The 25,286-nt window shown below is 44.3% G+C and overlaps 1 protein-coding gene across 16 annotated transcripts in view; it reads left to right on the top strand.

Moving 5' to 3' along the window:
- The first annotated feature begins 3,444 nt into the window (after positions 1–3,444).
- MITF (melanocyte inducing transcription factor) overlaps positions 3,445–25,286 on the top strand; it is a 246,758-nt gene continuing 224,916 nt past the window's right edge. For 7 of the 16 annotated variants that reach the window (XM_051852223.3, XM_070050609.2, XM_070050608.2 and 4 more), the window contains exon 1: positions 3,452–3,729. In XM_051852223.3, the coding sequence (XP_051708183.1) occupies positions 3,626–3,729 (104 nt within the window). In that variant the 5' untranslated portion in view covers positions 3,452–3,625. Of the gene's footprint in view, positions 3,730–25,286 lie in introns of all 16 variants that reach the window. The other 9 variants (XM_089305910.1, XM_089305909.1, XM_051852224.3 and 6 more) reach the window with 5 other exon arrangements.

Below are 25,286 nucleotides of genomic sequence, written 5' to 3'. Positions count from 1 at the left end.
GGAGAAGTTCATCTATTGGAAAGTCCAAGGGTATCTGACTTCAGGTATGGTTGGAACAAGGAAGTGAAACAAGGTTATTGTATTTTCTGACTTCTCAGCCTTGCTGTTCTCTAGTTCTCTTTGTCCACCTTATCTCTCTCTCACATCTTGGATCAGCTTCCCTATGTGAGCAGAAGCAAGCAGCTCCAGATTTTCTTCTTCCCAGCAGCATGCTTCCAAAAATCAGATTTTCTTTTCCAGTTGCCCCTAGTAGAAAATTCCCAAGGAGAATTTCTGGTTATGTTGGAGTCTCTGTTTTAGTCAGGTTTTCCTCACTGTAATTAATAGACCCGAGAGAAGCTACTTTGAAGGAAGAGGGTTTATTTTGCCTCCTCACAGTTTGGTGGTTACAGTTCAAGATCAGGCAGCCTCATTCTGCTGGCATCTGATGGAGGCTGGCAGTGGTGGAACCTGTGCTGAGGAGGGGTCACACGGCCAGTCAGGAAGCAGAGAGGGAAGCTAGGCAGACTTCAGCTTAGATAAACAATCCTCTGGTAAGAACTACCAGCTGAGCACATGCCTCCAGCGACCTAAAGAGCTCCCCTGGTGGGCATCTAATTAGATCAAGTCAACCCTAACCATTAACATTAATCCATTAACCACTGATCTAAGACTTTGGGGACCAAGCTATTATCCAAACCATAACACTGTCCATCCCTAAAGGACACACTGTGGCTGAGGAAATGATGCCCTCTGATTGGTCAGAGTGAAGTCACGTTCTCTGTGGCAAAACTAGCATTGATTTACATCAAGGCAACCTCAGCTCAGCACTCTGCACCCCAGAAATGTCTCTGGAAGCTGCACTTAGTTGGATATAAGTTCAGGAGTTTTGGCTTTCTTGACATTTCTTCTCTTCAAAGTTGGTCCCTTAGGTCTGTCAAGTTACTGTTTGATAGAATGACATAATGAACTGTTTCGTCACAGACTTAAAGAGGTTATAAACACTTAAAGAGGTTATAAGCTCTAACATGAAATCTGTGATTGCTTTAAGAGTCAATAGACCACAATTATGCTTATATTTTTTTTTCTGAGAAGGTTCATACATTTCTTTATATTAAAAACTTCTGGTGAGCTAAAAAATTAAGACTCTAGTGTTCATAGTGAGGGTACCACTGACATTTGGACAACAATTTTTTCTTTTTTTATTATCTGACAGATAGAGTTAGACAGTGAGAGAGACAGACAGAGAGAAAGGTCTTCCTTCCATTGGTTCACTCCCCAAATGGCCACTACAGCCAGAGCTATGCCGATCCGAAGCCAGGAGCCAGGTGCTTCTTCCTGGTCTCCCATGCGGGTGCAGGGGCCCAAGCACCTGGGCCATCCTCCACTGCCTTCCCGGGCCACAGCAGAGAGCTGGACTGGAAGGAGAATAGCCGGGAGTAGAACTCGGTTCCCATATGGGATGCTGGAACCTCAGGCGGAGGATTAACCAAGTGAGCCAGGGCGCTGGCCCTGGTAATCAAATTTAACTATTGTACAAATTATTAAATGTTCGTGGTCCACACCCCTTAACTGCCCAACTTGGTATAACAACCAACCCCTCCTCCCATATGCTAAGCACAGTAACGGAGAACATCAATGAGATTCAGAATCTATACTGCATGTCCCTTTGTACTTTACTTTTTCTCTTTCTCGGGCACAGGGTAACTTCCCTTTAGACATCTAACTTCCAGCAGTCCATCTATCAGGGAATACACTGGCTTTCCTCAGGGGTGTTCCCTGGTATCCTGTTATATTTTTTGTGACCACAGTAAAGGAAAAAAAAGCAGTAGTTTGGGGACTTTTATGAGGGTACTTCAAAAAGTTTGTGAAAAATAGAATCAAGTTTATGCTGACGCTAAAAACATCTAAAATCCAAGCATTTGAGGGTATTCAAAATGTTCATGGAAATGTGTATCATGATAAACCTATGCATGTATTTCAACCTCTGTGCACCAAAATAAACTTATTTTTAAAGTTAGTTTTCCATGAACTTTTTGAAGTTCTTTTGTATTAAGAGGTTTTGGTGATTGCTGCCGTAGCCTGGGATGCCTATTGCAATTTTTCCAAATCTCTGCGATTTCTAGCTTCAAAATCAACCCACTTTACTGGAGACCTTTTATAATATGAAATTAAGATGTTTCATTTTCAGACAAGATGTGCAAACAGGCAACCCCTGCAGGGTGTCCAATGATGGCTCCCTAGAGTTTTCTTCTAGGACAATCCTTTAATTTATCTCCTCTGAAAAGACAAATTCCTAGAGGAGATGCTAGTCTGAGAAGAATATTTTCAGGATCTCATGAAGAAAAAAGACCCATTGCGCAACATATATTTTGTATACATATATATATATACGTAGATTACAAAAGACTTTTCTTGTATATGACCTTGCAACATCTTCTAAAACTGGTTTGCCAATCTGTTCTCCAGGTGAAGAAATTGAGGCTTCTAGGAATCAAGTGACATGCCCGGGATTGCACAGCACTTCGTAGAGAAGCTCAGGGATTCGGACCCTGAATCCTACACGTTTAGGTGCCACCCCTCCCTCCACCGGCTCAGCAATGTCACCACACACAGTTAGGAGAAGGAACACTGCGAATGAGCCTCAGCCGAAAGCCTTTCATTCTGTTGCCTAAGCTCCAGAAGGGCTGGTACCCGCACAGCATACGTGCCCTACAACTTCACTCCGAAATGTTCAGACTATCTCCTTTGAACTCCCGGCCAACTGGGAAATTAAAAGCAGACAGCGACGGCGCTGTTTTGTATAAACGTGGTGCCTTTTTCAAGTAACCGAATCTTTCAAGTGCTGCTTTAGATTAGAAGCGGCTAATTGGATAAAGGGGAGTCACTCAGCTGATGAAGAGCACTGAAAGAAGCCCAGGTTGAGTTAGTTCCAGAAAAGGAACGCACGAGAACAACTTCTCCAGCAGTGCGTTCACTGCCGCCAAGGGACGTTCCGACCCTCTGTTCCGATCCGAGGACAAGTCGAGGTGTCGCAGCAGCGCAGGGAAGCTTGCGGGCTGATAGGAAGCTCTTTTATTTTAAGACAGGCTTGAGCGCTCAAACTTTCTGGTGCCAAAACCCGTCACTATTTTATTTTTAAGATAAGGACCCGGCGTGCCGACTTAATTGTCTGAGCTGGGAGGAGAGGGGGCGGTAGGAGAGCGGATTGCATCCCTTCTTATTCATATTAAATAGAAAAGTCTGTACCCTTGAAGCAAGTGGGGGAGAAGGGAGGGAGAGGAGCTGCTGACATTGACAATGAATCCAAACAGGAGTTGCACTAGCGGTGTCCACCGCGTTGCCGCTGTCCCCGCCTAGCCTTCTGGGCGTTGTAGTTCTCGCGCGAGCATCTCTGCGGCGAGCCGAGAGTAGCCCGCCCAGACCAAACTACACTTCCCAGGTGGCGCTGGGCCCTCCGCCCCTCCCGCCCGGGTGCGAGTGTAAACTCACCACGCCGGGGCGGGCGACAGCGCGCGGGCCAGCGGGCTGAGCTCGGCGCAGCGCGGGGGCGCGCGGCACGGGGGACCCAGGCCCCGCTACCTTCCTTCCGCCCCCCGGACTCTGTTCTCACTTTCGAGCCGTGGAGGGACGGAGAACGGGAGCCATGCAGTCGGAATCAGGGATCGTGCCGGATTTCGAAGTCGGGGAGGAGTTTCACGAAGAGCCCAAAACCTATTACGAACTCAAAAGTCAACCCCTGAAGAGCAGGTGAGTTGTGACAGCTGGCAGGAGGCGCGGCGGGCGGCAGGGGGGTCCCGCGCTTCCTGCCGAGGGGCGAGGACAGCCAGACACCCGAGCGCAGCGACAAGGACCCCGTGCCCTTGCCCCTGGGCGGACAGCGCACTGCCCCCCGCAGCTGGGGGCCGCGCCCGGCCGGCCCGCGTGCATCTGGGAGGCTGTGCCCGAGCTCACTTCGGGCCGCGGCAGGGCGCGAGGGCGGCGCGTGCGGGAGCGGGACCCCCCGGCGGGGATGCCAGCCGCTGAGACAGGGTGGGGGCTGGGGAACGACTGGGCGCCAGGTGGGGGAGGAGGAGTGCCGGCACCGGACGCGGTCTTTGGGATGGGGGCGAAAGAGTTTCCAGGGAACCCCTTTTACTGGAGATACACCCATCGTGCTGAGGGGCTCAGAGGGCGAGCGCTTGGGGTGGCTTAAGACGCGAGGTTCTAGGGAGGCACTGAGTAGTCGCTGACTGGGAGCCCGGCCCCTGAGGGAAAGCCAGCCCCGGGCTGCTCGCAGGTGAGCTTTCGCTGGGCTCCGCCCCTCACCTTCGCCGACGCTGCCCCGAGCGTGGGCGGGGCCGGGGGCAGCGCGTGGGCGTGTCCCCTCGTGCAGGTTAGGCTTCCCGGAGCTGTAGCGCGGTTCGCACGCGGGCCTTTCGTGGAGGTGAAGTTTGCTAGTGTCCCACCTGCTTGGCAGCGACACGTGTTTTATTCGCTGATGACTTAGAAAAACTTTTTAGTCGGAAAGGCGTTCGGGATACACACTGTGTGGTCTGGCGCCCGCTGCCTCCTGTGCCCATTTGCCTTTGGTGGTACCGGCCCCGTTTGCAGCCTCCCTTACCGCTGCCCGTCGGAACCGATTAGGTGTCTTCCTTTCTTTCCGTCCTGGGGCCACCCCGCTCCCTCCTGCGTCCCACTTCCAGTGTTTGCTAAGAGGGAGACGGTCACCAGAGGCTGGGAGAGTGACCCTCTCCGTGGTGCGATAAGATACAACTATAAATAACTGCAGGTGTTTGGCCCGGCTGCACCCCGCTGGGGTGAGGGTCTGGGTGAATTGGGCCTGGCTGCCAGGAGGGGAGAGGGTCTCAAAGTCAGAGTGGGTGGAGAAGGACAACGGAGGCAGTCTTTTTAAGGCAGATCGCAAGGAAGGCTCTTGTGCAGTTAGAAGCATAACATCAGCCTTGAGTTGGTGGCTTGCTTCATAATGGCTGTTTTGTGTGTGCGCGTGGATTGTCTGTGCTGGGGGGCTGGGGGTTCTGAGTAATACTGTGTAAAGGGTATTGTTGGTTATGCTCATTGTGGCTTTATCAGCGAGGGGCTGAAGGGACTAGTGTTTTACTGAGCAGTCTTTGCTTTTGCTTCTATAAGCAAATGCTTACATGGCTAGAATGAGGGATCGTGTGTGTGTGTGTGTGTGTGTAGTTCTGAAAGGAATGAATGAACTGGACTGTTTGGAGCATGTTTGATGGTAGCTGATACATAACATTAAATGAGTTTGAGAGTGTGAGGAAAATACCATCTGGAAAAAACCCGAAGGAGCACAGGGAAACTCGTGCAGGAGGAGCTGGGCCTGTTCTTTTTCAGAGTCAGCAAAAATGACTTGCAAGGGTGAACATCCTGGGTAGCACGCCAGCGAGCCGCTGCGAGGGGGAAATGTGGGTACAAGGGCAGAAATGACTTCACACGTTGATTCCAGAGACAGGTGTGGGACAAAACCAGTATGGAGGAGGAAGGCTAAATTGAAAAAGTTGTTGTCAAACTTGTACATGTAGCAGACACATGCTCTTTGAAATAAATCAGGTAAATACAATCTAAGATGACGTTGGCACCATTTCCCTGTACTGTTTTCCAAGGTATTGTCCCTGATGTATGTTGTGTAACTTTAAAAGGCTGCACCTTGTTCAAAGCCTTCCCCTTGCTTTTCGTCTTAAGTCTCTTGGAGCACCTCACTTCCCATGAATCTTAGAAAAAGTTGAAATTGAGAGGTTAAGACAGTCAGTGGTTTGTCTATCAGTTATTTTCAATGATTTCTTGCAGTTGAAAATAAGCCCAGGGTCTGTCCTCCTCCTACCAGTGCCTCTTCTATAGTGTGATCCAAGTCCCTATCAGCTCTTGCCTGGGTTATTATAGCAATCTCTTTCCTTTAGTTTCTTTACCCACTATTAGTGGGTTTTCCATATGTATTACACCCACAATGTTCCTGTTGAGAATGGTTTTAAAACGGCAAAGGAGTTTAACCCAGTGGTTAAGATGCTGCTTAAGAAACCTGTGCCCCATCTCGGAATACCTGAGTTCAATATCCTCCTCTGGCTTCTGACTCCAGCTTCCTATTAATGCAGACCCTAGGGGGCAGCAGTGATGGCTCAAGTAGTTGGTTCCCTGCCACCCACTAGGAAACCCCTTCTTTGGACCCAGCCCCGGGCCAAAGAAGAGACTATGGAGAGTGAACCAGTAAATAGGAGCTTTTTTCCTCCCTCCCTCCCTCTATCCTGTTCCACCTCCCTGTAAAAAGGCCTCAACCAGGGCACAGTGTCTCCTCCCAGGGGTTGTTGGGTGATGTCTGGTGATATTTTTGGTGGTCACAATGGAAGGGCATCATCACTGGCTTGTAGTAGGTAGAGGTCCATGGTGCTGTTAACTGTTCTACAGTGCCCAGGACAGCCTTCAAGCAAAGAATTATCTGGCTCCCAACTGTTAGTGGTACCGAGGTGGAGAAACCCTGTGTTAAAACTCAGGTTGGATCTTGTCATTCTCTGCTTTAAACCCTCTCATGGCTTCTTGTTTCTCAGGAAAACTCGAGGTCCTTTAGGAGGCACAAGGCAGCTTATGTAGTCAGGCTGCCTGTCAGATCTGGCCTTGCCTTTCGCTGCCCCCTCTCCCCAGCCTCTGCTGCAGCCAGGTTGGTCTCCTCACAGTTCCCAGAATACTTTGGGCCCTTTCAGCCCTTTTGAGTATTGCACTTGCTCCTCCCTCTGCCTGGACCATCCTTGGCTCAGGAGCCACAGCATCTACTCCCTCACACACTTCAAGTCTTTGAATGACCTTTGCTGTGCTTTCCATCACACCGTTGTGTGGCCTTCTGTGACAAATCTGAACAATATCTGTTCCTCCACCTCAGTCTGCCTTGCCTAGCTGCATTCTTCCTCTAGTACTTACTCTGTAACCTACCCTAGAACTTCCTCATGTGTTAGGTTTATTGTCTGCTTCCCTACCCTAGACTGCGAGCTCCAAGGGAGCAGGGATTTCTGTGGGTTCCCTGGTCACTGTTGTGTTCCCAGAGCCTGGAGCTGAGCTTCTGAATGTCCGAGCTGTTGACGCTTTGGACTGGGTAATCCTTTCCTGTGGAGGGCAGTGCTGGGCATCGCAGGATGGTTAGTAGCTTTCCCAGCCTCTTCTTGCCTGTGCCACCATTGCAGCAATGAAAAGTGTCTCCTGAGGCAGGCAGAAGCAACCCACACTTCAGAACCACTGGCTTAGAACAGTGCCTGGCACCCTCAGTATTTCCTCAACTGAGTGTTGCTGCCTCCATGTGTCCCACTCAGGGAGGCATTTGGTTTGTGTTTTTGCCTTAAGTGTCATGTTCTTATGAAAAGTAGATGTCTACCAGGCCCTCTGCAGAGAGATGTTTTTATACTCTTCCTTGGGGCCAAGCTCAGATGTCCAAGTGTTTGTTGAGGAAAGACTTGTTTCGTTCCTGCCCAAGACCTCTTTGCCTTTAGGACTGGGCATTTGGGGGATTTAGATTATGTTGACCCCTTCTTGGTCACACTGACCCATGAAGCTGTGTCAAGGGAAGACACATGCCCAAGGATGAATTCCAGAAAGAATTGGTTGCACTTTGGTCCCTCCAACAAGGGTTTTGAGACATTTTTGCGTTGTTTTAGGAGGCGTTTGGAACTGTGAGTGGCAGAGGAAAAGTGCTGACTCTCTTGAGCAAACCTAGCGTTCACATGTTGGCATTGTCCCAGCAGGGAACCAAATGTGGAACTGTCCAGTGAGCTCCTAGGAGTCAGGGAACACACCGGCTATAGGTCTTATGGACCTAACAACATTTTACAGCATGGTAGTGTCATTGAGGCTTATGATGCTTTGGTTTGGTTTTCTCGGTGTGAAACTCTGTGGCTTGGTAGTTGCTAATACTGTTTTGCTGGCAAGACTTCAGAATTGGCTTAATTGAGTTCCAGTTTCTTCTTAAAGTTTTGGCACCGTTGTAGACAGCTGTTGGTAAACTTTCTGCAAATCAGAGATGGGGATGCCAATGAGCGTAGGGTTTATTGTGCCAGGACAGAATACAGTAGCAGTTCATAACTGCTGACTCAGAGAGAGGTATATAAAGTTTCACTGGTTTGTGGTGAAATGAGGAAGACAAAAACTGTTGTGTCATAGACACACATATTTGGGTATAAGGCCACTGCCATCTTGTGGATTTTTGCTGGGAATTTTCCTCTATCTTCATATTTAAAAAAAAAATACTTTCTTTTACAAAATGATAATCCAGGAGCTGGCGCCACGGCTCGCTTGGCCAATCCTCTGCCTGTGGCGCCGGCACCCCAGGTTCTAGTCCCAGTTGGGGCACCAGATTCTGTCCCGGTTGCTCCTCTTCCAGTCTAGCTCTCTGCTGTGGCCTGTGAAGGCAGTGGAGGATGGCCCAAGTGCTTAGGCCCTGCACCCCATGGGAGACCAGGAGAAGCACCTGGCTCCTGGCTTCGCATTGGCGCAGCGCGCCAGCTGTAGCAGCCATTTGGGGAGTGAACCAATGGAAGGAAGACGTTTCTCCCTGTCTCTGTCTCTCAATGTCTAACTGTCTCACTTTCACTGTCCAAAAAAAAAAACCCCACAAACCCAAAATGATAATCCATTCTTGGCACAAACAAAACTGTCTACCTTTTTTTTTTTTCCTGAAATGTTCTTTGTTTTTGCGTTCTGTACAATCTGGATAATATAGAGATTAGGAACTGTGTTCTGGCCTCACTGCCTGTTCCTAACTAGCTGGGCGACTTCTCATTTCTGTTTTCTCATCTAGCAAATGGAAGCCTTCTTCCTAGAGGTCTTAAGAATGATAACTATGACATTGGAAAGGATTAGTGTGTTGCCTGGCTCATAGTAAGTGCTAGCAGATTTTTTTCTTTTCTTTCTTTTCTTTTTTTTTTTTTTTTTGGTACTGAGCTCTGACATTCTGAAAGTGGTTGCATTTGGTTGAATGTGACTATTTTCTGTTAGGCAAATGTACAATTAAGTTCCCTCGATATTAGTAAATTCTTTTTTGCATTTCTCCTAAGGAAGTGTTCAGGTAATTTTTTTGTATTTTGTATTTTTGACCCAATTCATAACAATACCTTTGTGCTGTTGAAGAAAATAACAATGATGGTATCAGCACATATGTAAAAATTCACATTTGATGTGTATTTATTGAGTCAGCAAATACAAATTACTACCAATGATGTGAGCTAATGTTTTTGAGTAGGCACTCAGTACCAGTCCCTGTTCTAGGTGTTTCAGTGTATGTAAAACATACTTAATCTTTATCAAACCTGAATGAGGTGATGATAGGTAAAAAAAACAACACCATTAATTATAATTTTAAAAACAGTTAATCTTCATCTGGTGCTTACTATGTGTCAGGTACTAATCTGATTATTTTACTTGTATTATCTCAGTTTTTACTTCAATCTTGGTCATATTCTTTTTTTTTTTTTTTTTTTTTTTTGACAGGCAGAGTGGACAGTGAGAGAGAGAGAGAAAGGTCTTCCTTTGCCATTGGTTCACCCTCCAATGGCCGCTGCGGCCCGTGCACCACACCGATCCGAAGGCAGGAGCCAGGTGCTTCTCCTGGTCTCCCATGGGGTGCAGGGCCCAAGTACTTGGGCCATCCTCCACTGTACTCCCTGGCCACAGCAGAGAGCTGGCCTGGAAGAGGGGCAACAGGGACAGAATCCGGTGCTCTGACTGGGACTAGAACCCAGTGTGCTGGTGCCGCAAGGCGGAGGATTAGCCTAGTGAGCCACGGCACCGGCCTCATATTCATTTTTATTCCAGTTTTACAGAGAAAGAAACAGTCATGTTAACTAGATCAGATGGGTTTAAAGAGTAGCCAGCTAGGCTGATGTTGTGGCACAATGGATTAATCCTTTGCCTGTGGTGCTGGTATCCCATATGGGCACCGGTTCAAGTCCTGCATGCTACACTTCCAGTCCAGCTCTCTGCTATGGCTTGGGAAAGCAGTGGACGGTGGCTCAAGTGCTTGGGTCTCTGCACCTGCGTGGGAGACCCGGAAGAAGCTCCTGGCTCCTGGTTTTGGATAGACTCAGCTACGGCTGTTGTGGCCACTTGGGGAGTAAAACAGAAGATGGAAGACCTTTCTCGTTGTCTCTTCCTCTCACTGTCTGTAACTCTACCTCTCAAATAAGTAAATAAAATCTTTAAATAGTGGCCATCTGGCTATAGCCCCATGCTCTTGTCAGTTACTCTTTACTTTTGTGTAAAAAGCAGGGGTGTGATTGTGCTAAACCCAAAGATGAATCACACTATGTCCTCTCTAAAACTCCCAGTGGAGTGAGGGAAGGAGAACACATGAATCCTGTAGAGGAGGTGGGCATCAGCACTGGGGATGTCATGGAGGAAGTAGACTCAGAGGGGCAGTTTTGTGGAGGAATAGAGGTATTTGAGTTTGAAGAAACATGTTTCTCTGCTGCATTAAATAAAATGTTAGATGCTTTGGAAAGCGTAATCCTAACAAAGTCATTTAGGATTTTTGTTTGCCTTAACGTTTTTCTAGCAAGATTTATTTGAGAGAGAGCGAGAGAGCAAGTAAGTGAGCATGTCTATCCACTGGAACGCTCCTCTAATGCCTGCATTGACCATACTGGCCAGGCTGAACCTGGGAGCCAGGAGCTTAATCTAGGTCTTCCACGTGATGGGCAGAGCTGCCTCCCAGGACCTGCATTAGAATAGAAGGAAGTTGGAGTCTGGCGTTAGCTAGAATCTGGAGCCAGAGATGAGAACTGAACCCAAGCACCAGCACGTGGGATGCAAGTGTCCTAGTCACTAGGTCAACTGGCTACCTCATATTTGCATCTTAAACTTTTAGCCAGACTCCCAGTTATCCTGCATCTGTGGGCAGTGAAGAGACTGGAAGCACTTGGACAGGTTTAGAGGGAGCTGTGCTTCACTGCTGAGCTCCTGGTTTTGTCCCTTAACCGCTCCGTTGTGTCTAGGGCATAGCACCTCTAAGAGTCTCAATTTTTTTTAAAACAGGATCAGTAGGAAACCTTTTCATAGGTTGGGTAGAATTTTTAAAACTGAGGCCCTCCAAAATTTGTGCATGCATATTAATTTCTTTTCTAGTACAATTTTTCCCTGATAGCACTTGTTTTTCTCCCCTTGTAACAATAATTAAAACCATGTGTAGAATCATGTCTCTGAAGCAAAATAGACAAGATTGTGGTGCCTTAACCTGGCAGATGTTCAAAACTTATTATGCAGATTCGTTTTGTGGCATGATTAGACGGAACACTTGATTAAAGTGGGATTTTAAGTGTTGGTTTTGTGTCTTATTGGAGACTTCCTTTTCCCGATTACTGCTATTTATAGAATTTGTGTGTGTGTGTGTGTGTGTGTGTTTAATTCCCTTTGAGTTCTGCAGTGCAGTTTGCACAGGCTGATGTTTATATCTGCTCCAGTTGTGCAAGAAGTGGAAAATATCCTTTTTTTAGAACAGGTCACATGTGCTTACTGTCAGGAATAGGACCTCAGTGTAAAAAAATGTATCTTGGGACAAATCAAAGTTACTAAATTTCTCCCTCCAACTGCTTTGTTTCAGAACTGGCGGTATTAGGATAAATAATAGGAGAAAAGAACTTTGGGCTGTTTTTTTTTTTTTTTGTCATCTTTCAAGGACAACAAGCCAGAGTTTCGTTTGTTGTGTGTGTGTGTGTGTGTGTGTGTGTGGTTGTTAAGTATAAAATGTACTTTTCCATTAGGTTTGTTTAATCAGAGTGAATTATAAAAATCTGTTTGACTACACCAAAGTATGCATTATTTGGAGAAAATGATTAAGAAGGCAGCTTAAAGATAGTAAATGCAATCAGCAATAAGCTTTTTGTACTGTAAGGACAAGCTTGCAGTTTACAAGAAGATTTTTGGGAGCCTTTGAAGATTATGTAGCTGAGGACACAAATGATCCCAAGGCATAAAGTCAGCATCTTTATTAGGGGAAGGAGATCGACAAGGAGGTCTGAGGCTTCTAGTGAAATTTCTGTGTCTCCCTTTCTGTTGCTGAGAGTTTGAGGGGAGGGCCAGATTTGTCTCCCCCATGGTAAATCCATCTCTCTAGGTTGTTTGTTGAACAAGACTTCCTTATTTCTTTGCTTCATCTCTCTCTCTCTCCTGTGGCCTGTTATGTATGCCCTGAAGGGTGAGGTATTCACGTGAGACATCTGGCCTGCAGTTTAGAATGTGGAGATCTTCCATGGCCGGATTTTCATGGTGCATCTCAAGTGCAAGCTCTGAGCTCAGTAGCTCATTGGCTGTTTTCTAGTTGTTTTCATAAGCTTTTCATCACTGCAGTAATACTGGAGAAAACTAATTTTATGAAGGGGGGAAGGTTTTGTTAGCTTATAGTTTTGGAGGTCTGATATTGAATGGGTGGTACCATTTGTCTTGGCATCTGGTGGAGAGCGGCAGAGTGTGCAAAGGAAGGGTTACCTGACAAGCAAGGAAGCAGAGAAAGAATGGCTGGACCCAACTTGGGCCTTTATAATCAAGTCGCTCCACCTTCTAGGGTCACACTCTCGATGACCTAAGGACATCCTACTAGGTCCACTTCCTAACTGCCATAATTAGATTAAATTTCCTCCTTCCTAGTACCATGAACTTATGACTTTGAGGTTTAAAGTCCAGCATGAGTTCAGCAGCCTTATGCTTTTCAATCCATACCATATCTGAGAAGTTGGATCAGGCTAGACTGACAGGGGTGGGATACTTTGGATGAGTAGGGGGTACTGGTGAGAAAAAAAGACACTCAGGGATATAAATGGCACCTTAACATCATTGAGGATCCTTAGTGTCCTCCCCAAAATGCTTCAAAAGCTTCCCTCAATTACTTTAAACAGAGGAGGTATAATTTTGGAGTCAGAAGGGCCTGGATTTATTTGTTTTTCTACTTATCCTTCCCTTTCGCCCTCCCCTCCTTCTTTACAAGGATTATTTATTAAGTATCTGTAAGATGTTGGGCTCTGTGTTTACTCACAGATTCACATGTGGAACCAGGCAGGTGGGATTCCTGCCAGCGTGGTGCTTCCATCTGGGGCACGAGTGGGGAATGTCTTATCCGTGGACTATATAAGTTCTATGAAATCATTTGGTCTGACCTTACCAAGGCAACTGCAGGCCAGACTCAAAGTTCAGTAAATACACAGCAGACTAATGTTTAGGTTGATAATTTTGTTTGGCCCATGGATGATGTTATAAATATCCACATGGCCCTTGGCAGAAAAAAATTCCCCATCTCTGATCTGGGAGGTAGGGAACACAGTTAATAATGAGCCAAATAAATGAACAAGAGGATTTTTGGCAACTGTTAGGAAAACGGAACGTTTATTGGCAAAGTGTTACTGTGAAAGAAGGGGACTTTTTTGGGTTGGATGATCAGGAATGGCTGTATAGCAGGAGTGATTTTGAGGCAAGACCTGGATGTTTGACAGGAAGGAACACATCGTGATGCTCTTCACTAGCTCTGTGACTTTGGACAAGTTTCCCAATCACCCTGAGCTGCAGTTTTCTCTTCTGTGAAAAGGGGTAATGGCTACTTTGCGAGGTTCCTGCGGAGATAAAAGGTAAATGTCTACAACATTAGGATTGATGTTTAGTAGGTTTTCAGGAAGATCTCTAGGGCTGGTGTAAGGTAATATATGCACAGAGGAGAAAGGAATACAGACATAAATCTTTGTTGTAAGTGTTTATAACTTGGTCCTAAGTGTTTTCCCAATGCTGGGTGAGTCAGAGATTCCTGCTGGTCTTTATAAACCTGCCCTGGACCAAAAGTGGAGATGGAGCTTGTTATTTTTATTAGTCTCTTTCCTTTAGGATCATCTTGCTCCATCCATGCTGTCTCCTTGCTCTTCTCACTGTGACTGTCATGAGATTGCTTCTGTCCAACTTTTTGGTGTAAAGGAGAGGTCTGAGTGACCAAGGATGAAAAACTGATGCCTAAGATGGATTTTGCAAAAGTCATACATAGCCCCCATGAACTAAAAACAAGATTCGACCTCCTGACTCCCAGTCCTGAGTCTTGGCCTCTAGATCACACTTCCTATGCATGGATGCAAAAATGTCAGTGTTGGTGCAGAAATGAAAAAGAAGAAGCTTTCCTCCTACGCACCGCCCCAACCATTCACCAGCCTTCACATCCACAGGCATTGGTGTGTTTTTAATAGAATCACTTAAAAAAAAAATCTTCAAAGCATTTGAATTTCAGTAGCTGTGTTTGTTTCCAGTGTTCATGGGGTGGTGACTTTCCTAAGAAAAACTCTCAACTAATGTGACAGCAGATATTTAAAATCCCAATGCCAGGAGTTTAAGGTCTAGAGAAGGTTGGTAGAATTCTGTCCTTTTATAAGGAAATTGTGTCTTGTTGAGCAATTTAGGGAAGGCCTCTGTGATCTTTGTCCTTTCCACCCCCACTCCTTCCCCAGAGGGGGCCAGCTTGCTGAATCAGTGGCCCAGGGTCATCCGTTTCCCTGTATGAGTGAGGCAGCAATGACAAAGTGGCTGTCCCCATTGTTGGGATAATGTGTAGCTTCTGGAATAGGTTCTCCTTTGGAGAAGCTTGACTTGGCTTCATGGGAAGAGATGTGGAGAAGAGGGAAAGAAGGTTCATTTAGCAGCTGGTTGTAGTTGTATGTGAAATGATGAAATGGCAGTCTGATAAGACTGTTGTATTTACTTTGGTACTTTTACCATAATATGTTCTGGGATACTAATTGATTCAAAGGCACATGTTTTTCAAAATGTACACCTCGTTTTTATGACTGGATATTTGTAATTTGATCAAAGGATAAACACTTTGAAGCCCTACAGATGGTTTTCTTCTTTAACTCAGGACCCAGAGCAGTCCTGGTCAGTTCTACCAGAGACTCTCAGTGAGATGTGGCCACTTTGTTCCACATGCTGGGGTCTGTACCCCGGTGGTGGTGATAGTGCTACAAAGTTGAGTCCAGGCACAGATATACAGCACACAGGTGTGGCAGCAGTCAAACTGTGACAATTCCCTCTCCATCAAAAGGTCCGGGTTTTATATATAAATAAGTAAGTAAGTAAATAAATAAATACTAATATTTGAAAACTTTCAGCAAAAAGACATTATTGTAGTGTCAGCTTTGGTGTATTGTATTACTAAACTTGTATATAGCTGCAGCATCTAAATGAAAGATGTTGGCACGTTGGCCAGTAGAACCCTTTGTAGCAAGTTTATAATGTTGTGACTGGTGATGAAGAACCATTAAAATAGCATTGGCCAGTTAGGGTCATTTACTTTTAAAGGAAGAGGATGACAACAACTGTGCATTCTTGAAAAATTGTATTTATTTGTTTTTAAAGGAAGAGTTTACAGTAGTGTATATGAAGCAGTTGCTGAAAAGATAAGTAGCTGGCATGATTTCTGATGGCATTCCAAATAAAAATTTGCCTATTTGCTTCAAGGAAGTATGCTTGGAGAATAACTTGTAGGATGTTGATTACTAGCTCATGGTATATTGGACAGTCAGCATGTAGACTTTTTGGAACCACACCTTGTATCATCTTAGCATGATAATTTTTCCATTGGTCATTGGGTAGATAAACACTAATAGTTTTATCTAGGTAAGTGCTAGATGAGTAAATGCTAAATGATGGGATCTTGGAATGCAGTTCTGATGATACTGATTACTTATGGAAGCTTTAAGTCTTTGTTGATAGAGAAATGAATGAGAGAGTTTGACATTACCCACTTGGTCATAGAGTCAAAGTCAGTAAAATGTGTGATTTAACAGCAGGGAGCTGAATGGCAAGGATTAGTTATTGATGTTTGGTATTGGGGTCAATGGTACTATATGTCACACTGCTGGCCTCAGGACTCCCTTACTAGTGACCCCGTTTCCCACTTTTGGGTGCATATTCCTGATCTCTTTGTAATCAGTTCTCAGTGGCAGCCATTTTCCCTTTCCTTGCATATTTCTTCTAGTGGACACTTTTAATATTTTGCTTACCAATAATCTATTTTCCAAATTCTTCTAACAACCTCTCCCACTTGCTTATTAGCTCATGTGGCTCGGTTTCATAGTTCCAGGAGTGGAGAATGTGATACAGGTCTGGCTGCATGACCTTATGGCAAGGGTTGGTTTCAGGGAGTGCATGTTGACTAGTCCAAATGAATCCTAGGATTTTCTTGGGTGCCACCTGTATCACCAGTGTGAATCTGAAGACAAGATAACCAATTTTCTAGAGGGGACTATTTTTTTTAAACCAGTGAGTAATTATTAATTTTCAGAGATTATGTCTGGCCTGATAATAAGCTGCACCTGACATTATTTTTATGAAATGTATTCTGATCTGGGGACTTTCTAATTCCAAAACAGCAAAACAAGACTAATTCATTATGGAGACATAAGCATTTGTGGTAAATGTATTAGGGCAGTGGTTCTCAAGCTTGAATGTGCATCAGCACCCTCTGGAGGGCTTCTTAAATCGCAGAATTACAAACTGGGTGCACCACCATAGTTTGTAATTCAGTAGGTCCGGGTTCTAAGTGGTGCTGAAACTGGTGGTTTGGGGGGATTGTGCTTTTAAAGCCATTGCAGTAAGGTGGTGGTGATGATGGCTTAGTGATTTTGCTTAATAAAGTTGGATTAGAAAGCATCATGTAGAGATGGGTTACAAGCAATGTGTAAGCTTATTCTGTGTCCTGACAGGTGACACAAACCCCAATTTAGCCATACTTAATGAGAAAAGGAATTTGTTGGTTAAATAATGGAAAAGTGTAAGGAGAGGGATAACTAGACCTACACAGGTTAAGATTGTGGTTGTGTAAATGTGATGGAGTCTAAGTGACTTGGAGGTATCCTAGCTGTACTATCTAAAGAGCCCTGGCTCAAATCTCAGAACGCATTGGAGTTGAATCCAGACTCACTGGTAATGTGTGAAACTTGAAGCATACTGCAGTCACTTGACTGAAAGTCTTGGTTGAGAAATAGGGTGATGGTGGTTTTGGACATGGCCACATGACCAAATTGTTGTTCATGCAACTTCTGCTGAATAAAATTTGAAATACGACTGTCAGCCTGTTTTCCCCCCTTAATGAGTTCCAGACAGTTTGCAGAGTGTGGGAGCTTCCAAAACAGGGGTGGAATGACCACGACCAGCCAGCATCTTTCGTCATGCGCAAGGGTGTCTTGACCCAACAGAGTCACTCTGTTCTGAACCTCACCAAGCTGTTCACTTCAAGACGGAAGGGAAGGCCCAGGTTTTGTCAGACCGACAGAAAACTCTGGAACTCTATTTATAGGAAATTCTACCCACTTCTGTATTTCATCCACTTAGATTCAAGGATTTCAGTTTTCCTGTTTTTTTTTTTTTTTTCCTCCTTTTGCTGTTTGCTCAGCTTCTCCAGATAGAAATCCCTGATCTGTTCTTATTATAAACTGGTTGTGGGCTTTTAACTAATCTAAGCAGTTTAAATTTTGTAGTAAAATAGATTTGGACTTAAAGTCCATCTTGGCCATGGAGTTGTGCATCTTTGGGCACATTATTCTTTTGGTGTCTGCTTCAACAGAAGCTACAAGGGAGTAATGGATAATAATATGATCTCAGTTATAGGGTGATTGCGTGGATGAAAAGAATTATGTGGGTAGAGTGTCTCGGCGAGTCTTAGTTCCCTCCCCATCTACAGCATCAACAAGATTTTTAACTTGAAATGAATTTTTCATTTTGGACACCTTAAGAAAGAGAAGATGACTTAAGGGCTATCCGGGAAAGAAGAGGATCCACAGACTAGAAAGGGAGGCCCGAGTAAGCCCCAGTGTGGGTAATCAGAGTCAGGGTCTTTGAGATTTGGTGCAGGCCAAATAGTGGCAAATGGTGGGATGCCTGAGAAGGAGGTGTTTAAGAATGGCACGTGCCAGCCATTCACAGACAAGGCGTCACTTTTGTTGCCTGCATAGTCTTTGTCTTTACCAGCATGTTTCCTTTCATCATAATTACAGACTGCAGCTCAGTGGAGGAATAGATAATAAGATGCACTCATTGAAGTGGCACGATACCCTGGTGGTTTGGCAACTCAGGGTCCTGGCTATCTCCACGTGGCTATCTGTAATTCCTAACTGTCAGGTTTCAGCCTGGCCTGCGTGGAGTGACTTCTGCTCTACCTTTTCAAGTTGAAGATGACAGTTTGTTTATGAAGTCATCTTTGTTTAGTATAAGCTATTGCACAGTATTCTTGAACCTCCAAAATTTTTATATCTTTCACTCCCCTAGGGTTTTCCCCCCTTGGTAATAGCATTGTATAACTATTTTAGAGTTTAGAATATAGTTTTTTTTTCCTAAAACTATGTCTTTCATTTATTTGGAAGGCAAAGAGATAGAGAAAGACATAGAAAGTCAAGACAGATGGATATGGCCCATCTGCTGGTTCAATTCCCACATGCCTGCAATAGTGAGAGCTCATCTGGTCCAAGCCAGGAGCCTAGAACTAAGTCTGAGTCTCTACATAGGTGGCAGGGACTCAAGTAATTCAGCCAACAATTACAGAAGCTGGAATTGGGGGAGTGGAGCCGGCACTCAGCCTCAGGCACTTTGATATGAGATATGGGTTATGGGTGTCGCAAGAGGTGTCTTAAGCACTGCACCAAATGCAAGTTTTAAGCGGAATCTTTTTCTTCTGTGCACACCAATATGGTTTCCTTGATCATCATGAGGTTTCTATCTTAAAATGTATGGCTAAACTGATTGTCAGAGAGCAGAAAGGGGAATTAGCCCAGATATTAACCATCTTTCTCTGGGAAAAAAGTCCCATTGCACATAGATGTGGATGCCTTCTTGAGTTACAGTTTTGTCTTATTACATGGACAGTAGGGTGTATGCTTAATTGGATTGCTGTGAAGATTCAGTGAGACCATGAGATACTACCTGTAATAAGGACACCATAGATGTTTGCTGCTGCTACTCCTGCCATTGCTACACTGTAGTCATTTCTGCTCTCTCCCTACTGCTTCAGTTTTTTTTTTTTTAATTAATTTATTTGACAGAGAGACAGAGAGATGGAGGCCCAGAGATATCTCCTATCTGCTGGCTCATTCCCCAAATCACCCTTAACAGCCCATGAATGAGGCCAAAGCCTAGAGCTAGAAATGCCACCCAGGTGTCACATGGGTGGTGGGGACTCAACTACTTGAGCTGTCACTGCTGCCTCCAAGGGTCTGCATCAGCAGTAGGCTAGGATCAGGATCTGGAGCTGGGCATCAAACCCAGGTACGCTGATATGAGAGGTGCACCTCTTAATTATTTGGCCAAACTGTCTACCCCTAGGACTGCAGTTTTGTGTTAACCATTGATGTCATTACTATCAGAACTTAGGGTTTGCAAAAGACTTGAAGAAGTGGTTAATAATAGGAACATTTCTATATGCAGGTGTTGTCTATTCCCCTTTTGCTTTGTCCCTGTTAAGTGAATATGAGGGCATTCCAAGAAGTTCTTGGAAAAATGGAGTTAAAAGGTAAGTTAAGGAGACTGTGCAATGGCGCAGCAGGTTAAACCACAGCCTGTAGCACAAGTATCCCATATGGGAGATGGTTTGAGTCCTGGCTGCTCCACATCTGATTGAGCTCCCTGCTAAAATGCCTGGGAATGCAGTGGAAGATGGCCCAAGTGCTTTGGCCCCTCTGCCCACTTGGGAGACCCAGAAGATGCTCCTGGCTCCTGACTTCTTCAGTCTGGCCCAGCCTGGTTGTTACAGCCATTTGGGGAGTGAACCAGCGGATGGAAGATCTCTCTCTCTTTCTCTGTCTCTCCTTCTCTCTCTATGCTCTCTCTGTAATTCTGCCTTTCAAATAAAGAAATAAATCTTTAAAAAAAGTGTGAAAGCTAATAAGCCAAAAAAAAAAAAAAAAAGATGTCTGTGTTGGTGCCAAAAAATTTGAAATCCTTTCATAGATTTTCCATAATATGTATTTTCTACAAACTTTGTGAAGACCCCTCAGAAGTAAGAGATTGATTCTTATATCTGAAAAAACCTCAAGCCTGTGGGCACTTCTCAAAGGCTTGGGGTCTATGCAAAAAACTTTCAAAGCCACAGATGTAGCCCGGGAGCCTTCTGGCCTACTTCCCCTCTCTGTCAGCTATTGTGTGCATAGGAATAGGAATGAATTTGACTACCAATTAGAAGGATGTATGAATCTATCCATAACAGCACACAAACATATATGGAATTCTCAGAGCGATGTTTCTCAGAGTATTTTAAGTCTTTCTCTGGTATTGTGACTAATTCAGACTTGAGTCTGAAACTGTTCCTATTCTAAGTTTTATAGGGGAACAGGGAAATAAAAGTTCTCTTCTTCCCACGTGATTGACAAACAACACAGAAACACGGTGAAGCAAATGAGGCATAGTGCTAAGAGCGTTAGTGGGAAGGCTCATGTGTTCGGAAGAAGTCAGGAGCACAGGACAGGGTGGAGACTGAGAAGCACGGGTCGAATGGATGGTCTGCTGGACTTCTGAGCTCTGTACTTGGGTGCGAGGACAGGACGAATGTACTGTGCAGGCTAGAGTTGAGAGCTGGGACTCAAGAGTGGGGAGGAGCCAGCCCCTGGAGATGGAAAAGGCAGTTTTAGAAGTTCTCTGAATAGATTTATTTCTTGGACATCTAGCTGGGTGGATGTTACGAGATTCGACTCTTGCTCTTATTTTCTGAGTCATGGTTTGGGAATTATTTGCAGTATCCTTGAGCAATTTTGTTCCCTTGGCCTGGGAGGTAAAATGGGGTTTAATAAATATTTATTGAGGCTACTGTGGAGTCAAGAGATAGTGGTGAACCAAAAAGGGTCGATGTCACCCCTGGCAAATGGGCGGCTGCTGAGTGATGGTGTGGAGCCTGGGTCAGATCATTGAGGCTGAGGAGATCGGGCAGGGAGAGAAGAACCTGCTCGGTGGGCACATATGTTACCCTGGGAAGGAAGTATACAGTCATGTCTTGGTGTTTGTGGGTGACTGGCTCCAGAATACCCTTCCATACCCAAATCTGTGGGTGCTCAAATTCCTCATGTTAAATGGTGCAGGACATTAGCATAAAACCTACACACGACTTCCTGGATATGCTAAGTCATTTCTACATTACTTATAGTACCTAATACAATATAGATGCTATGTAAATTATTTTTATACTGTATTATTTAGGGAATAATGAAAAAAGTCTGTGTATGTTCAGGACACATGTATTGTTTTTTCCCCGCTGAATATTTTTGATTCTTGGATGGTGTGAATCTCAGGGTGTGGGAACTGCAGATATGGAGGGCCAGCTGCATTGTAACTGGTATTTACAGAAGATAGCCTTTAACTGCCACTTCATTTGAAATTCTTGTTTTTTTTTTTTTCTTGAAATTCTTGTTTTTTAATGGAGTTGATTATTTGAGATACAACCACACACAAAACACACACATTATATATAATATATATAATACACATTACATATTATATACATTATAATGTATGTTACATAAATATATATTACATATAAACTATATTACATACATAAATATATAATTATAAGCTATATAATATATATTATATACATTATATATATAATGTGTGTGTGTGTGTGTGTGGAGAGAGAGAGAGAGCTCCTTGTTGCTGTTTTATTCCCCTAGTAGCCGGGATTGGACCTGGCCAAAGCCATGGAACTGGGAGTATAATCCAGGTCTCCCACATAGATGACAGGGACCCAATTCCTTGTGCCATCCCTGGTGTCTCCCAAGGTCTGCATTGGCAGGAAATTGGAGTCAGGAGTTAGAGCTGAACATTGACCCAAGTACTCTGATATGGATGTAGGCATCTTAACAGGTGTGTGAATTGCTAGGCTAAATGTCCACCCTTGAAACATCTTTAAAGAATAATGTGTATCTTAAGAATTCACCTTTTGTTTATAAATAGGTCAATTGGCAATACTTACTTTATTGTCTGTCAATCTCCAAAAGAACAAGGAATCTGTTAGTTCACTGGGTGTCCTGAGGATGAAGTTACTGACTGTCCAATAAATATTTGTTGAATAAAGAATGACCAAGAATGATGGAGTGTTTCTGGTGTGTTAGAAGAAATCAGTAAATTTTGAGAACTGTATTATCCTCTTTCAGGAGAATGTATAAGAAATTATCTCAACTTTTTCTTTAAGGTGTTTTGATCTTTAGTTTCCTCAGCTATCTAATGGACTAATACGGGTATTTCTTTCTTGAGATAGCCATAAGGATTCTAGAAGATAATGTATAGAATGCCTGGCCTTTGGCTTAAGTGTTTGGCACAGCAGTTAAGAGAGTGCTTGGAACACTTGGATGCCATGTCAGAGAGCCCTGGGTTGAGTTCCAGCTGTTTCTAATTCCATCTTCCTGCTAATATACACCCTGGGAGGTAGCAGGTGATGGCCCAGCCCCTGCTGTTTTCAGGCATTTGGAGAGTGAAACAGCATTTGAAAGATCTGTGTCTCTGGTTTCTCTCTGCTTTTCAAATAAATAAAAATAAATAATTTTTGAAAAAATGCCCAGCAAATGTAAAGCTTCAATACACCAACTTAATAGGGGTAATGATTATTGTTACTTCTATTTATGCTAAGAGATAGAATAAAATCTAGTCAATTCTAATTATTTCTGGCCCTTATAGTCTATAAATTCACCACAGACATTGAATTAATGAATACTGGACCATTGCCACTACGGAAATATGGGGGTAAGTTCCACAGGACCTCAGAACACAACCTTTTTGTCCTTCAATATATAACCGTGTTTCACGTGGGTTTCTTTTGAAAGACACATTATTATGCATTATTGATTCATTAACATTAACCTCAGGGCGCTAACTCGGGCCTGAAGGAAGCTTGTCTAACATCTGTATTTTGTCCATAAGGCACAGCATAAGGCAAAGCCTTCTCAGATGTGGGACCATGAGATCTCCTTTCAGCACTGCGCTTGGCTCTTTCAGTGGTTTCACCAAGAAAAGCACAGGAAAAGCATTAAACGTACTCAGCAGACCGTGAAAAGGACATTTATTTGCAGTGTGACATGAGAGCTGAAACAGGAAAGCAGAACATCCCCTCCTTTGATCTCAGAGGGGAACGTGCACATTGAGCCACTCAAATCTCACTTTTCTGTGCATGTCCCATGTCTGCACTTGACTGTGAAAACACTGCAGATACAGATTTGAGGGTTACGTGTGTGAAAATGGGGACTCCATGACTCATGAGGGCTGATTGTATTAATTTTTTTTTCCTTCTGTCTTTGTCTAGCAGTTCTTTCTTTGGTCTAAAAAGCCTCTTCCCTTGGGAAATTTTGTAAAAACACCATCTGCCTGGAGGTTGTAGCTTGCACATGAAACCACATTAATAAAACTTTTCCAGGAACCCCATCTACCTTTTTATTTTTTTTAAGACAGTTGTTTACCAATAAAAATGGCCCATCATTTCTAAATCTTTAAAATTGTGGCTTATCTGATCAGATTTTTTTAACTTTTATTTAATGAATATAAATTTCCAAAGTACAGCTTATGGATTACAATGGCTTCCCCCCTCCATAACTTCCCTCCCACCCACAACCCTCCCCTTTCCCGGTCCCTCTCCCCTTCCATTCACATCAAGAATCATTTTCAATTCTCTTTATATACAGAAGATCAGTTTAGCATACATTAAGTAAAGGTTTCAACAGTTTGCACTTGCATAGAAACACAAAGTGAACAATACTGTTTGAGTACTAGTTATAGCATTAAATCACACTGTACAGCACATTAAGGACAGAGATCCTACATGAGGAGTAAGTGCACAGTGACTCCTGTTGTTGACTTAACAATTTGACACTCTTGTTTATGGCATCAGTAATCACCCTAGGCTCTTGTCAGGAGTTTCCAAGGCTATGGAAGCCTTTTGAGTTCACCGACTCTGATCATATTTAGACAAGGTCGTAGTCAGAGTGGAAGTTCTCGCCTCCCTTCAGAGAAAGGTACCTCCTTCTTTGATGACCTGTTATTTCCACTGGGATCTCACTCGCGGAGATCTTTCATTTAGGTTGTTTTTTTTTTTTTTTTTTTTTTTTGCCAGAGTGTCTTGGCTTTCCATGCCTGAAATACTCTCATGGGCTTTTCAGCCAGATCCGCATGCCTTAAGGGCTGATTCTGAAGCCAGAGTGCTGTTTAGGACATCTGCCATTCTATGAGTCTGCTGTGTATCTTGCTTCCCATGTTGGATCGTTCTCTCCCTTTTTTATTCTATCAGTTAGCATTAGCAGACACTAGTCTTGTTTATGTGATCCCTTTGGCTCTTAGTCCTATCATTATGATCAATTGTGAACAGAAATTGATCCCTTGGACTAGTGAGATGGCATTGATACATGCCATCTTGATGGTATTGAATTGGAATCCCCTGGTATGTTTCTAACTACCGTTTGGGGCAAGTCAGCTTGAGCATGTCCCAAATTGCACATCTGATCAGATTTTTAAAAAAAATCCCACTTCTCTTGTTCTTCAGGAAGATAGAGATGTGAGGGAGGGGACCTGGTTAAAGATCTCAGAGAGATTATGGGCTGTGCCTGAAGAAGCTACAGAAAAGCTTGGAAATTCTGCTATGGTGTAAGCAGTTTTTGGAGTCTCCAGACCCAGCTTACTCTGGGCCTAGAGGATAAAGGTGATGGTTGTGACTTTTCTGTGTTTTTGGAAATTAGCATATTGTAGTTATCAGCATAGTTGTTATGATAAACATTAACTGTGTTTTTGTTGGGAGTACTTGGAATTCTCTTTTTTTTAATCTTTTTTTTTTATTTTTGACAAGCAGAGTGGCCAGTGAGAGAGAGAGAGAGAGAGAGAGAGAAAGGTCTTCCTTTTGCTGTTGGTTCACCCTCCAATGGCCGCCGCGGCCGGCGCACCGCGCTGATCCGACACCAGGAGCCAGGTGCTTCCCCTGGTCTCCCATGCAGGTGCAGGGCCCAAGCACTTGGGCCATCTTCCACTGCACTCCTGGGCCATAGTAGAGGGCTGGCCTGGAAGAGGGGCAACCGGGACAGAATTCGGCGCCCCGACTGGGACTAGAACCTGGTGTGCTAGCGCTGCAAGGCGGAAGATTAGCCTATTGAGCCACGGTGCCGGCCTGGAATTCTCTTAGAAGGAGAGAGAAAAGAATCCTTTTCTGGAGGTCCAGTAGTTTCAAGTTGCAAAACAGGGTAGATCCTACCATTTAATTGCAGTGAGCAGTAGTAATGACAGCAATGCATAGCATTTTTAATGCCCTCCTTACACACTGTACCTTGTATTAGTGCTTTAGCCTATTTTTGGGA

Source organism: Oryctolagus cuniculus, chromosome 10, assembly GCF_051225735.1.
Source record: "Oryctolagus cuniculus isolate XC-2025 breed Fujian yellow rabbit chromosome 10, ASM5122573v1, whole genome shotgun sequence".
Classification (NCBI taxonomy): domain Eukaryota; kingdom Metazoa; phylum Chordata; class Mammalia; order Lagomorpha; family Leporidae; genus Oryctolagus; species Oryctolagus cuniculus.
The sequence above is the reverse complement of the archived record's forward strand: the minus strand, read 5'-3'. Positions and strand labels throughout refer to the sequence as shown.